Below are 14,410 nucleotides of genomic sequence, written 5' to 3'. Positions count from 1 at the left end.
AACAACTGTACACAATCTCTAATCATGTGATCACTAGTAATTATTTGAATTTGTTTCTTTAGGAGGTATAAATAAAGGGCACAAACATTTAACTACACCAGTAGAAGTCTGAACACAAAAACCTACTTTTACCTTGTATGACCACTCATTTTGCCTTGAGAAACACCACCTCAAATGCACAAGCAGACTAATAATAACAAATAGTTTGCCTGTACATTACTGAGGAGAGCCTGAGGCAGAAAGGAGCTTAGATTGCACTGATCTCTTTTTGAAAGTTACTTCTATTTTCTATGGAAAAATTGCCTGGGTAAAATCCTGAAGTCATGATGTTAGGCACATACAACCTTCTGTGCACTATTATAATAAAAACAGTAAATGAAAACAAGGCAAGTATCTTTTCATCTTCAGCTGCAGTTTGACATACGTAATTTTGCATAACCATAAAAACCAGTAATAACCCAGGATAGTATACTTGCAAGTATACTCTATAATTTATGTTATTTTATATTATTTAGCACATTAAAGATTTCCCACTTTGCATAATATAAAATTTCAAGAAATAAAACATTAATCTCATGCATGGCACACTTTAAATAAACTCTAAGAGAAGCAACAAATCATTGTGCTAACCATGGCTGTCCAAAAAGCTCACACATACAGCAGTGAATACTGAAGAGCCTCCCGTTGTTCTAAATACATTCTGTACTACTTTTGTAGCAAGTTTCTTTAATAGCATCTGTTGTACATATCAAACAAATGGAATATATGGACAGAGATACCAAAAAAGTATGAGAAAGACATAAAATGGTTCATTTACAATGCTGCAAATGTAAAAGTTATCTGGAACACCTTAATAAAATATCAGACCTTTCCAAGTTTAATTTCACTCTTTAGGCAAGTACAGACATGACATACATTTAAAAACAGACATTCTTTTACCACTTATCACAAATCAAGGTACAGTGCAGGTACTTGCCCTACCCCACCCCAAAGAAGAATATCAACTATATTATTGTTACGTTAGATGATGTTTTCGCCATTTCTTCAGGGGAGTGACTCTTTATTACTTCTTTGATGAACTGTTCAAGTGCAGTGAAATAACCCTGGCACTGCCAAGTGTCATTGTGAGTTCCATCAGGAAATATCGCCAATCTCTTAGTCCGAGCTGGGGATAATTCATAAAGTTGCTTCATCATAACTGGTGGAATTAACTGGTCAGACAACCCAGAGATGAAGAGAGAAGGCATTCTGCACTGAGAGATTTTTCTGTAGGACAGAAATTTATTTTTGTAGCACCATAACGGAAGATACCTCATCGGAAAGAAAGAGAACAAAGTGCTGGCCATGTATGGGATGCTAAGAAAGGTGTTCTCCACCACAATGGCAGAAATCCTATGGGAGTTTTCAGAAGCTAAGTGAATAGCTACTGCTCCCCCCAAGGAACGGCCAAAAAGAAAAATTTTTGTTTTATCAAGATCAGACCGAGTCATCACATAGTCTAAGACAGCCTCAGAATCTAAGTACAAGCCTTCTTCACTTGCTTCTCCTTCGCTTTTTCCATACCCTCTATAATCGACCAGAATTAAGTTTACTTTCAGGTTTACCAGCATTAACAAAGCATTTGGCAACCTGTGGCCAATGTTGCCTGCATTCCCGTGAAAGTAAATGATGGTTGGAGAATACGCTGCATTGTCCCCAGTGTATCTCAGCAGAATAAGATTGAGAAGAACTCCATCTTTGGTTTTGATGAAGATGTTTTCATGTGGTATACCAGTAGGCATCGGAACATAAAGGCGTGATGAAGAGGGCTGTTCAGGGAAGTAAAGCAGAACATCCTGGAATTTATATAATATACCCGCTATTGATACAAATATTAATATAAGTAGTATAATGCCTCCGTACAAGTGAAAAGTCACTATCAAGGGCAAAAGACAAATACGGCAGAGACTCCAAGACCAGGAAGCCAAAGCTAGTAGCCATCTTTTAACAAAGGTCCAAAGCATCCATGATTTTTCCATTGTAGAAGTCACTGATTTTTTACTCCAAGTAAATCCTGCAAAAGAACCCAAATGTATAGATATAAATATAGGGAAAAGAAAAAGAAAGCAATTTAAGCATTTGGTGGCAAACTCCCTTTGAACTTTTGGAAACCATTTGACTGTGTAAAACAAGCAGAAAAGCAATCATAAGGGAAAGGCTTTAGAACTCTTCAAAATCCCACTTACAGTGTTTCTGATGGCAAAGTCCATTAACAGCACTAGAAGATTGGTTGACTGAGACCACAGTAACTTCTGCTTTCCCTCAGACTTTCCTTCTAGCCAAGAGAACAACCATACAGATTGTACTACCAGTTTGTCAAAGCTGCTCATGTAAGTAACTCTAGAAGTCAGAGAACACAAACAAAAATAAATAGCCTTTATTTCTAAGTTGCTAAGTAGCACACAGTAAGCCTGTGCACGTCACCCTGCAGTCACTGGAGGCTCACCACACATCCCAGCACTACTATGGGTTAGTGGCTGTCTTTCAGCATCTCAATCAACTGTGGTTACAGAGCAACACCTGAACTGCTTAGAAGAGAGAGACTCCTCTATACTGTATACCTCTATACCACATTGTAGTTACATTTGTGACAGATTTTTTTGCTATATTTTGATTGCTTCTGATTTATAACAATCATTTTCTATTATCAGATCAGTAATCCACATTAAGTCCTTAGCAGGATGGAAGATTTTATCATCATGCTAGACCACTGAAAACAGTCAGCTAACTACATTATTCTCTGGTCATTGAAAAGCACTGTTGAAAATACCAAACATGAAAACAGATTCATGACAAAAACATACAGCATAAAATGAGGAGAGTGATGTTAATGACAACAGATTAAACCTTCTTTCCAACCAAAAGAGATAGTTATGTCTCCCAGCATCCATACAGGATCTCACAGTATTCACTCCTGGTTCATATGTAAACAAACAAAAACTGCCAAACCTACACAAAAACTACAGTAAAAGACACAAAGTTATAATCTCCTAAAATGATATAGCACAGCAATAATCTGAATTCAAACTCCAGAGGAGTTTGACATGCAGAGATGCATCCAAGCATTTTACACTAACCATAATGGTAGGCTTGAGTGACAGAAGGTGAGCTCTGCAGCTACAGCCTTTGCATTCCACAGATATGAGCACCCAATCTGACCAGGAAAAACTGCTATCTCTAACTATTTTATGCAAAAATTAGAAATAAATCAGAAATAAAAATAATTCTGTCACATCTTAAGATTCACGTATTAACTAAAACCAATGTGATATTAAGCTTTTATATAGTGTATCTATTTCAAATACATAAAACTGGTGAAATGTAGTCTAAAAGAGCAGTTATCCCAACTTTGTTGTCTTATATTATTTACAAGGTCATGTTTACTATGCACATCCAAGTATGCACAAATATTGTCTATATGAAAATATAATTCTTGTGATCTGTTCCCCTTAAAAAGAATTCACAATAATTAGGAGACATACAAAGTAGCTACTTCAATTTCTAAGAGAACTTCCTAAAGAAGTTAACAAACATTTCCTGCATTACATTTCAAGACTATAAGAACATAGATAAAGAGACAGTAAAACCATTCTCCTTACCAATGCTATTAAACACTTTGCTGACTTTCTTACAAAATGAAAGGAACTCTAAAAATGCTTTCTCAGAAAGATATTCACAAGAGTAAGAGACCCACTGTTAAACAAAACAACTAAGAGACAAAGAAGTAATAAAAATCTCACTTGAAGTGATTGAGTTTTGCAATGGCTATCCCACATACACTAAGGATTATTATTTGGAGACTGATACCCAGAGCTGATTTTATAAGCCATGTTGGTTTCATGAGAAGTGCACCACTCCCATTTTTATTTCAGCAGGCTAGTATTATCAAAATGCTATACTACTGAGATACTACTGCTGTGTGATTACTTCTTTTATATATATATATATATATATATATATAGGTATATATAAATACTTTGCTACTGGAGTTGCAAAACCAGTACACCCTACAACTAAAGTTTAACATACAGCAAGTAGTTAGCAGGAAGGGCAAACTACACAGCCACAAATGTATCACACTCACTATATATTTAAATAAAGCTGACTACTCGGTAGTACCGAACAATTACATTACTATTTACTAAAGTTTTTTTCCCAGCTATGTGAAACTTCACTAGTTCAATCATTTCCAGGCCTTCACATCCTACTGCAAGACTTATTAGCTAGAGAACTAAGATAAAATTTCTCCTAGGTTCTTCCCCACCTTCCAATACCAATTAAAAGACCACTAGAGCAGAAAAAGATGGTTTCTCAAACAAGTACACAGGCTTAGAAGAGGCTCAAAACCAAATCAATACAAGCTCATTCTCAATAAAGCTACAATCCACACTTTCCTGGGAACTCAAAGCAACAGACCTTCCAAACACTATCTGGGACAGTAGAAAATGATACAAACAGAACAAAATTTCCACTTGAAGGACAGAAATAAAAAGGGTAAGCTAATATAGTAATATTCAGTGAGCAGTAAGGTCAGCACTTTGTGAATTCTGAGATTTGAGACTGTTCAACATACTGCAAGACAACACACACACACAGAGAATTCTCTTCTTGGTCTTTATTTCCCACTCCTGGTGCGCTGGATGGGAAATTACAAACCTTTCAAGCAGTTTACAATGTAACATCTTAGGCTGGAAATATTCTGTCTTGAATTATGTAGAGCATGTGTTGTATTTCTCTTGTATCTCTAATTTTGTGACTAATAGGGGGCTAGAAAAATCTGGAAAAGGCATGAGAGTGGGAGAACAGTGTATTTAGACTTTGATGTGGTCAACTTGAGAAACAGAGCAGACCTACCACCTTGACAAACCTGATCCTCTCTCTAGACAAGACTGCTTCTGTTCCTAGACTACAGGAACCAGTCATGGACTTGCCCCATACCTGTCTGTGTTCCAGTTATAGCAAGAAGTATTCACCCCTTTAAGTTCTTGGAGGGCATTCTTGCTTCAATTAAAAAAATAATAATTTTTGGAAGAAATAATGTATTAGAACACTATTGTATTTCAAGTAATTGTTGCAACTTTGAAAGCAACAAGATTTTGCTGTAACAAGGAGTCACATCCCATTTTACAGCATTCACTGTATTTCATAATCACTGATTATTTACACTAAGTTAAAGGCTAGGTAAATAAGCATAAGGACACTTTGAAAAAAAATTTTCCTCTTGTCCCTCTGGTAATGTGCATTAAAAAGGCTAACCTTTCAGAATCCTGATACTTCCCACAAGTATTTATTTGGTGATGCTCATAAGCTTAAACGACCAGCAGAAGACAGTACTGAAATACAAAGCTTCACTGTGAAAACCATTGCCACGTAGGAACAGCAATGCAGCCCAACTCAACGTTAAGACCTAATGAAAGTAAGACTTAGCCAGATTGCTGTTGTACCTGTGGCTTAAACTGCCTCAGAACTGTACTGTCTCTCAAAACAGAAAGGAAATTTGGAAGCTGTGAGTTTCAGCTTTGTGTTGGGATATACACGTATGTTGATATAAACACATTTCTCTATTGATGCATCTCCACTGCCGAATCCACAGCCTAGGAACTACTACAGACCTCTGTGTTCTACCAGATGAGCTACACGTCCCAAAATTAGGTAATTACTGAAAATACAAATCACTCACAACAATAAAAAGTTTGAGAAAAAATAAACTCTTTATGATCAAGGCGTTTTAACAATATTCTGCTTTGCCCTAGTACTATTTTTTAAATGGTTAATGCCATTGTCGGCAAAAAAAAAAAAAATCACAAAAATTCAAGTGTATATTTAAAGTACTGGGGAACAATTATTGTTCATTTTGAATGGCAGCTGAAATTACTCCTGTATCTGCCACAGGTTCTGTTGTTTTGTCTTTGTCTACATTTTTAATATTAAAAAGTACCATTTTCATACACTAATCATATCATAAAACATTTACCTTTAGATGTGATGATTTCCCAGGCTTCATCTCTGCCTGAAAAACAATTCCATTTATGAATTTTGAGTAATATTGTTTTGAATTACACATGTAATTTACTGTTTATTTTGTTACTTGAAAGAAAATTAAGAAGTGATAAGAGCCAAAGCCCCTAGAAGTTACAGCTGCTTCACTAATGAAACTGTGCATCTCATGCTCCTCCTATCAAGCTGAATGCTTATTTGAAACATTTGATGAACTTCAAAACATCTTATAATGAAGTCCAAGAATCACAATGAAATGTCCTGGACTAGATACACAATACACAGTATATAACAATACTGTAATATTATAATAATATACATACATAGCTATAATGATCTTAATAATAATATAGCATATATACATAGTGCATAAAAACAAACATGACACTGTCTCCTTAAAACTAACTTCTAGTGCATAAACAGCTTTAAAGTTAGTGCTAAGAAGCACAATCAGGTGTTTAATGGCTGCTTCCTCATTAAAGAGCTTTAAAAAAAAAAGTCTTAACACTCACTGCAATCCTTTGGATTTCAAAACAAACAGACAAAATCAATTATTTCTCTGTGTTCTTAAGAAATACCTAATGACATCTGTTTGTCTCCACTTCCTTTTCCTAGACCCTACCTCCTCCAGATACAGAGAAGATTTGCACAAGTGTTATATTTACTCATATTTATTCAGAAGACATCTGTAAGTAGAAATATTAGGTCCTCAACTGGAAAAAAGTTAGTTTCAGAGGGGAGAAATGATCCGGAAGAAGACCTACAAGCTTAGTAAGGACAAGAAAAATACTTTTCTTAGTACTAAAATCCTACAGAGACACTCATTAGGAAAAAAAAAAAGAGAAAAGCAACAGCAAAGTAGCGACTCCTAACAAAGGAAAAAAGTACAGTAAGAATAACTTCAGTGTCACGCATTTAACGGCTCTGGCTTTAAAAATCAACGAGTCGCTTGTCCTACTTATTTCAAACAGCCAACATCTACAGCTCTACATCAAGTTGCATATATTCACAACTGGAAATGCTTTCCCCTGAACTCGCGTGATACTTTTCCCAACTGACAAATGTTACAAGTATCATCATAATTCAATGTCTTGAATTACGATGTTACCGGGTAAAAAAACCCCCAAACAACAACAATCCAAGGTTGGCCATATTAGAACCTTCGCTTTCTAGGGACCATAGGCTCCTAAAACATAGTAATTTTCAAGCTTGCTAAATTATTTCCTTTTTGACTTAAGAGAAACACCCGGTTCAGCCTTTTCAAAACAATCACTCGGCCCATTAAGAACACTACAGTTACCACTAGCCCCACCTTCTACAAGCACCCATTTGCAGGAATTGTTCCATATGGCAGTGGAGACAAACGAAACACAGGAGCAAGACCTTGCTGCCAAGAAGCTAAAGATCTCCCGGGGCTTCGCAGGAAGGCGCCTGCAGGAACTTTTATCGGCGCTGTCAAGGGAGCAGCTCCTCGGCAGCCACGTCCCGCTGTGCAGGCACAGGACTCACACTCCGCCCGGGACAGCGTCTCGCCTGCCGCCGCTCCGGGGAAGAGCGGCGTTTAGTCTCGGCGAGACCCCAAATCCGGCGGCCGCCCCCGCTCCCACTCGCCCCGGCGCGGCCTCACGGGCCAGGGACCGCCCCTCCCGTGCCGCGGCCGCGACGGGCCCGAGGCGCCGCCAGACCCACCCGCCGCATCCTCCCGGGCGGCCGCCGCCGGTGCCTCGGGCCAGCGCAGACCCCGACGCGCAACTTCAACCACCGCTCCTTCCTTCCGAGGCAGGAAGTCACCGCAGCCGCGGTTCCGCTTCCAGGGCACAGCCCGGCCGTTCTCCCTTCTCTCCCCGCCTTTCCCCGCCCCGGGCTCCGCCACCGTTCCCCGCCCCGGCCCGGGGGAGGAGCGCGGACCGCAGCGTCAGCAGGCCGGTCCGCCTGTTCCGGGGTGGGGGGTGGCCGGTGTTACCCCGCTCCGCAGGTAGCCGCGGTCCCCGTGAGTCTCCCCTGGCGTGGCCGTTCCTCCATCGTCCCGGCTGTCTGGTCCCGTGCGAAGCGGGAGGTGCCCCGCGGGCGGTGTCCGCTCCCCCCGCGCTGCGGCCACGGCAGCGCCGTGTGGGGGATGCGGGGTGCGCGGGTGCGGTCCCTCTCCGCGGGACGAGCACGGGAGCGGCGTCCGGCCCCGTTGGACACCGCTCCCCGCGCCGGCACGGAGCAGCCGGGCGGCAGGGGCCGAGGCGCGTGGTGTCGGGAGCAGGCTGCGTTCTCGGGGAAGGCGGAGGAGGGAATCGGTGTTTGAGCAGTGAAAGGTCCCGCCTGGGCAGCAGCGGGAGAGGAGCGCGGTGCCTTGTCCTGCTGTGCAGACCTCTGTCTAGGTGACGCCGGTGTTTCAGTGTCTCAGCCTCGCTGCTGAGTTTGATCTTCAACTGAGGACAGCGGAACCAGCTGGTGACCTTTAAGGTAGTGGTTAGATTTTAGTTAGAAAAATGAGTAAAACAGTAAATCCTAGTAAGAGATGGGGTTTTTTTTTTAGACAGAATAACGTGGTGGCGTTTTGTTTATAATTATGCAATTTTGTTTTGTTCCCAGTGAAAAACAGACTGATGGCTTCTGCACCTGTTTCGCAGCCTCCTCCCAAAAAAACGGTGGCCTCTCACGTGCCTTTTGCCGATCTGTGTTCTACACTGGAGCGAATACAGAAGTGTAAATCTCGTCCAGAGAAAACCAAGTATTTCAAGGATTTTCTGGATTCCTGGAGGAAATTCCATGATGCACTTCATAAAAAAGAGAAAGATGTCACAGATTCCTTTTACCCAGCTATGCGACTTATTCTCCCACAGTTGGAAAGAGAAAGGATGGCATATGGAATTAAAGAAACTATGCTTGCGAAACTCTATATTGAACTGCTTCATTTACCAAAAGATGGAAAGGATGCTGCAAAGCTTTTAAATTACAGAACACCTACAGGCTCACGTGGAGATGCTGGAGATTTTGCAATGATCGCATACTTTGTGCTGAAACCTAGGAGCCCAAAACAAGGCAGACTGACAATAGAACAAGTAAATGAACACTTAGATGCAATAGCTAATAATAATGCTGCTAAAAACAAGGGTCAGTTAAAGAAAAGTCTTCTTCAGTTAATTACCCAGAGCACAGCACTGGAACAAAAATGGCTTATCCGAATGATTATAAAGGATCTAAAGCTTGGTGTTAGTCAACAAACTATATTTTCTATTTTCCATCCTGATGCTGCTGAATTGCACAATGTTACTACTGATTTGGAAAAAGTTTGCAGACAACTGCATGATCCGTCTGTCTCACTTAGTGATGTTTCTATCATGTTGTTTTCTGCCTTTAAACCAATGCTTGCTGCTATTGCAGATGTCCAGCAAATTGAGAAACAAATGAGTAACCAGACATTCTACATAGAAACTAAGCTGGATGGTGAACGTATGCAGATGCACAAAGATGGGGATGTGTACAAGTATTTTTCCCGAAATGGGTTTGACTATACTCAGCAGTTTGGTGCTTCACCCCTTGAAGGTTCATTAACGCCATTTATTCATAATGTATTTAAGAGCAATATAAAAAATTGCATTCTTGATGGTGAAATGATGGCTTACAATCCTGAGACACAAACCTTTATGCAAAAAGGAAACAAATTTGACATCAAAAGAATGGTGGAGGACTCTGATCTGCAGACCTGCTTCTGTGTATTTGATGTATTGATGGTTAATGATCAGAAGTTGGGGCATGAAGTACTAAGCAAAAGATATGAAATATTAAGTAGTGTGTTTACTCTGGTAAAGGGCAGGATACATGTTGTCCATAAGAGAAGTGCCAGAACAAGAAAAGAAGTAATTGATGCTTTAAATGAAGCAATAGATAACAGAGAGGAAGGGATTATGGTAAAAGATCCCATGTCTGTATACAAGCCTGACAAACGTGGGGAAGGCTGGTTAAAAATCAAGCCAGAATATGTCAATGGACTGATGGATGAACTGGACCTTTTAATTGTTGGTGGTTACTGGGGGAAGGGGTCTCGTGGTGGAATGATGTCTCATTTTCTATGTGCTATTGCCGAGACGCCCCCTCCAAATGAAAAACCGACCATTTTCCACTCCATTTGTCGTGTTGGCTCTGGCTGTACTATGAAAGAGTTGTATGATCTGGGCTTGAAACTGGCTAAATACTGGAAGCCCTACCATAGGAAGGATCCTCCTGGTAACATTTTGTGTGGAACTGAAAAACCTGAAATGTACATTGAACCTTGCAACTCTGTCATAGTTCAGATCAAGGCAGCTGAGATTGTTGACAGTGATATGTACAAAACTGACTGTACTTTGAGATTCCCCCGAATTGAGAAGATAAGGGAAGACAAAGAATGGTATGAGTGCATGACTTCAGACATGTTAGAAGACCTCAGAAGCAAAGCACAAGGAAAGCTGGCATCTAAGCACCTTCATATAGATGAGTATGATGAGCCACATGAGAAAAAAAGGAAAACTGTTTCAAAGGTGAGGAAGATAATTGGCATAGCTGAGCAATTTAAAGCTCCTGATCTTTCTAGTGTAAGCAAGGTTTCAAATGTATTTGAAGATGTCGAGTTTTGTGTTATGACAGGAACGGGAAAATACTCAAAGTCTGAGCTGGAAAGCAGAATAGCCCAATGTGGTGGCAGTGTGGTGCAGAACCCAGGGCCGGAGACTTACTGTGTCATTGCAGGAGCTGAGAATGTCAGAGTGAAAAACATCATTGCTTCCAACAAATATGATGTGGTGAGGGCAGAGTGGCTCCTTCAGTGTTTTCAAACCAAAATGCTGGTGCCTTGGCAACCAGCCTTTATGATTCACATGTCTCCTGACACAAAAGAACATTTTGCTCGTGAGTATGATTGTTATGGAGACAGTTACACAGCAAACACAGATGTTGCACAGCTCAAGGAAGTGTTCTCAAGAATAAAAGACAGTAAGGCAATGCCTCTGCACTTGATTGCAGAGCTAGAAGAACGTTACTGGTGGAACAGTTGTCAGCTCGGTATATTCAGAGGAAGCACTGTTTATGTGGACTGTTACGCTGTTGTTAATGAGCCCAAAAGCAAAATCCCTGGAAATACACTATCAATTAGAGCTTTGGAGCTCCGTTTTTATGGTGCAAAAGTAGTTTCTCAGCTCAAAGAGGGTGTCTCCCATGTTGTTATAGGAGAAGATCATTCACGGGTAGAAGAGATGAAAGCACTCAGGAGAACATTTTGGAAAAAATTTAAAATTGTATCTGAGCTGTGGGTAACACACTCAGTGGAGGAAGGAGTCACAAAGAATGAAAGTCAGTACTTGGTTTAAAGTAGTTTTTAAGATTGGAGCAAAGGCATGATTGGACTGGTATTTTGTGAGGTTATCGTAAATTTTTCATGTGTTTTCATGTCTGTTTAAAGCTGGCTCTGGCTAAAGAATAACGCTGAATTGCTAAAATCAGAGGAAGGCTTTTAATTTTATTGTTGCGGAAGCAAGAGGATGCAAAGCTATGTTGAAGAGGAAAAAAGCCACCACAAGATAAATAATTTAAGCCTTTTAATCCACAAACAGGTCTGAGGAGAGATCTAAAATTTTAAATAAATAAAATATGTTTGAAACTGGCTAGTATTTTCTAGATTTAATAATGCTTACCTCCATTGTTCAAAGTGGAGACATTAATTTATTATTTTATGGAGATTCTGCTATTTATCTATTGTTTAATTATCAATTTGCCATCACATTCATGTTTTTGTAGACTTGTTTTGTATGTATTCCTTATGCTAGAGAATTCAGTAATTTATAAACTTAATCTGTACTATTTTAATTTGCTTACATTGGTTTTAGCATTGAGCACCACACAGCCTCAGAAGCACTTTGATTTTAGGATACTGTGTAGATTCCACGTTTCTTTGTGTAAATAGCCTTTGTACAATAGAACCTAAACTTTTCATTGAGGTGATAATGAATTAATAATGATCTATATGTGTATGAAATCCAAATCAATTACTTAAAAATTTTAATAACCTCCTGTGCTCATTACAGTTTAACTGTGAGGTGTGACAGGACTAGGCTTTTACAAGTAACCATCAGTTTATCTTTTAAAAATGCTTCTTAGTCTATTGTGGGATTAATTTCCAAATATCCAGCTCAATGTGTATTTTCCCAATTACTAAATAAAATCTATTTTTAAAGTCTGCCTGGTATTTATTTTTAGTTAGCAGTAACTTTTGAAAAGCACAAAACTTAGTTTCTTGTTTTACTGTTAGATAATTCATGCATTAACTTTGAGGGGAGAAAAGTTGAGGCCTCGTTTCTTGTTATGTCAACGTTGGAATCAAACAGAAGTGAAGTTGGGCAGATCACACGGAGTCAGTTTTTAGCTGAGCTCTTTCTTCAGTGCTTTTCGTGGTCATGTTCATACAAAAGTTCCTGTAAAAAGAATTGGGAAATGTTATATGAAATGTTAATTCGGAGGACTGTATTGATACCTCTTAGTGTATTAGCAGCTCCCTTATTATTTAAGGTGTAGTCAATAGGTAAAATGTAATAGCCACTGTCCACGTATTTCCTGTCACCAGGCCTGCTTTGCTCTTTTTCTTGGGTGCAGCTTGTGTGGTGGGACTGTGCTTTTTGTTGGTGAGGATACTGCCTTGTGCCTGTCTTACTGTTTCCTCAGCATGCTTTCCCTCGTGGAGCAGCCCAGTTGCATCCCTTGACACAGCCAGGATTTGAATGAATGAAGGAAAGCCTCACTTCTCTCTGTTATGGAAATCCTCACCTTTCTTTTGTCCCCCTGATATTCATCTGGTATTTAGTTTGGATGTGAACTCCTTTCCAGAACCAAATTTAAAAATTGTGGAAAGCTTGTCACCTTTTTACTGTAGTACATCTGTTTGGTGAAACACTTAAAAACTATATGGTTCCTGTTGCTCAGTTTCCAGTTACTCTCTTCTGAAAGAGTACATCTGTATGTTTCAAGAGTCTGTATTAATATCCTTGACAAGCAGAAGGCCCACTTACTCAGGTGAAATCAGTCAAAATCTCTCAGCTGTAGTAAATGACAGGTAAGGTGTACTATTCTCTTAATGGCATCTCAATGATCTGGTGAGAGATTTTAAAAAGCTCTGTAGTTTGCTTATGAGGTTTTTATAATACTTGGTGTCACTCTTAAAATACAATCAAAAGTGATTTAGTCTTTCCAGTCTGTATGTAATTGCAGTTTGAATTCTTTCAAAAGAGGTGCATGAAGTTATTGAATGTCATGAGAAGGATTAAAAAATGTTCATTCGAAGGTGACTAGGGAAATGCCTTTTAATGTAGTTCAACTGAGCATAAAGCATTTCCAGCTGGTAACAGCTGTTGTACCACTAAACAGTAGATGGGCCTATGAAATTTTATGGTACTATTTTTTGCTGTGAGCTTGGCTTATTATACAAACCTAGCAGTGAAGGTGGAGCTTGTAGGTATAATGAAAATGTTTCTCCATGTTGCTTTCTAGAAGCAAGGAAATTAAAAGGCATCGACCTCAAAATTATTTTCTTTCTTTGCAATTTTGCAGAAGATTATTTTGAGAGAACATATAAGGGATAATTTAAGTTCAAACTGCAAGCTTAATGTTCACAGCTTATGTGGTTGTATTTGAAAACTGATGTAATAAGAATGTTTCAACATGTATAAATATCACTAGATTAGTGACAAAATATATTTAAATGTATTCTTTTGTTAACGTTACAGGTAGAGCAGCTATGTAAAGCTATGAAACCACAGTTCATTTTTCTCCCTGTAATACATAAAGTAAAATATGTTTTTGAGGACTAAAGTCGCCAGAAATAAGATACCAGGGGAAAGACAAGGATTATTACACACAAAATGAGTGGGTATGGTGTGAGGGGTTGTGTATTCCATTCTCTCATCCTTAGTCTTTCCCAGAATAGAATGAATTTACACAGTCTGGTTCTGTATAGAGTTGTACTAGTTAGAATAAGTTAATCAGTATTACTATAGCTTTTTATGAAGTTCAAATTAGCCTTTTGAAATACATTCAGGTAGAAGGTTGTTTTTTTCATTTTTTGTAGAAGTCTTTGTTCTAATTTAAATTTTTATAATTTGTCTAGCATTTTGTGTTTTGTTATAGTAGAAGACCAGCTTGATGGAGAAAGGTAGAACACTAGATGATGTTTTTCTCAGCTTTAGGAAGCCTTCTGACACTGTCCTGTAATATTTTCATAGATAGCTAATGAAGTATGGGCTAGGTGAATGGACAGGGAAGTGGACTGAAAGCTGGTTGAAATGCCAGGCTTAAAGAGTTGTCATCAGCAGCTGAGGTACAAGACGAGGCAATGAGCACAAAATGAAACAGGAACTTC

The 14,410-nt window shown here is 39.2% G+C and overlaps 2 protein-coding genes across 9 annotated transcripts; one reads left to right on the top strand and one right to left on the bottom strand.

Moving 5' to 3' along the window:
- Positions 1-393: 393 nt before the first annotated feature.
- Positions 394-7,852, bottom strand: ABHD13 (abhydrolase domain containing 13). Of its 6 annotated transcripts, none has more exons than XM_048323729.1 (3): positions 7,726-7,852; positions 6,014-6,049; positions 394-2,053 (listed from the first exon to the last, which is right to left on the bottom strand). In XM_048323729.1, exon 3 carries the CDS (start codon positions 2,016-2,018, stop codon positions 1,005-1,007), a length of 1,014 nt encoding a protein of 337 aa, XP_048179686.1. In that variant the 5' UTR covers positions 2,019-2,053; positions 6,014-6,049; positions 7,726-7,852; the 3' UTR covers positions 394-1,004. The 6 variants fall into 6 exon arrangements, with proteins under 6 accessions (XP_048179686.1, XP_048179667.1, XP_048179703.1 ...); XM_048323710.1 differs by having other exon boundaries at positions 6,014-6,045; positions 7,726-7,812; XM_048323746.1 differs by lacking the exon at positions 7,726-7,852 and adding an exon at positions 7,420-7,570.
- Positions 7,853-7,925: 73 nt separating this feature from the next.
- LIG4 (DNA ligase 4) lies at positions 7,926-12,238 on the top strand. Of its 3 annotated transcripts, none has more exons than XM_048323691.1 (2): positions 7,926-8,011; positions 8,620-12,238. In XM_048323691.1, the coding sequence occupies exon 2, from the start codon at positions 8,634-8,636 to the stop codon at positions 11,370-11,372; it is 2,739 nt and encodes a 912-aa protein (XP_048179648.1). In that variant the 5' UTR covers positions 7,926-8,011; positions 8,620-8,633; the 3' UTR covers positions 11,373-12,238. The 3 variants fall into 3 exon arrangements, with proteins under 3 accessions (XP_048179648.1, XP_048179655.1, XP_048179640.1); XM_048323698.1 differs by having other exon boundaries at positions 7,940-8,026; XM_048323683.1 differs by lacking the exon at positions 7,926-8,011 and adding an exon at positions 8,210-8,490.
- The last annotated feature ends 2,172 nt before the right edge of the window (positions 12,239-14,410 follow it).

Source organism: Corvus hawaiiensis, chromosome 2, assembly GCF_020740725.1.
Source record: "Corvus hawaiiensis isolate bCorHaw1 chromosome 2, bCorHaw1.pri.cur, whole genome shotgun sequence".
Classification (NCBI taxonomy): domain Eukaryota; kingdom Metazoa; phylum Chordata; class Aves; order Passeriformes; family Corvidae; genus Corvus; species Corvus hawaiiensis.
This window is presented reverse-complemented; position numbering and strand designations above follow the sequence as displayed.

What these genes read in the sequence shown, in the direction of transcription:
- ABHD13 (XM_048323729.1), bottom strand. Translation starts at nt 2,018, where the DNA reads ATGGAAAAATCATGGATGCTTTGGACCTTTGTTAAAAGATGGCTACTA.
- LIG4 (XM_048323691.1), top strand. Translation starts at nt 8,634, where the DNA reads ATGGCTTCTGCACCTGTTTCGCAGCCTCCTCCCAAAAAAACGGTGGCC.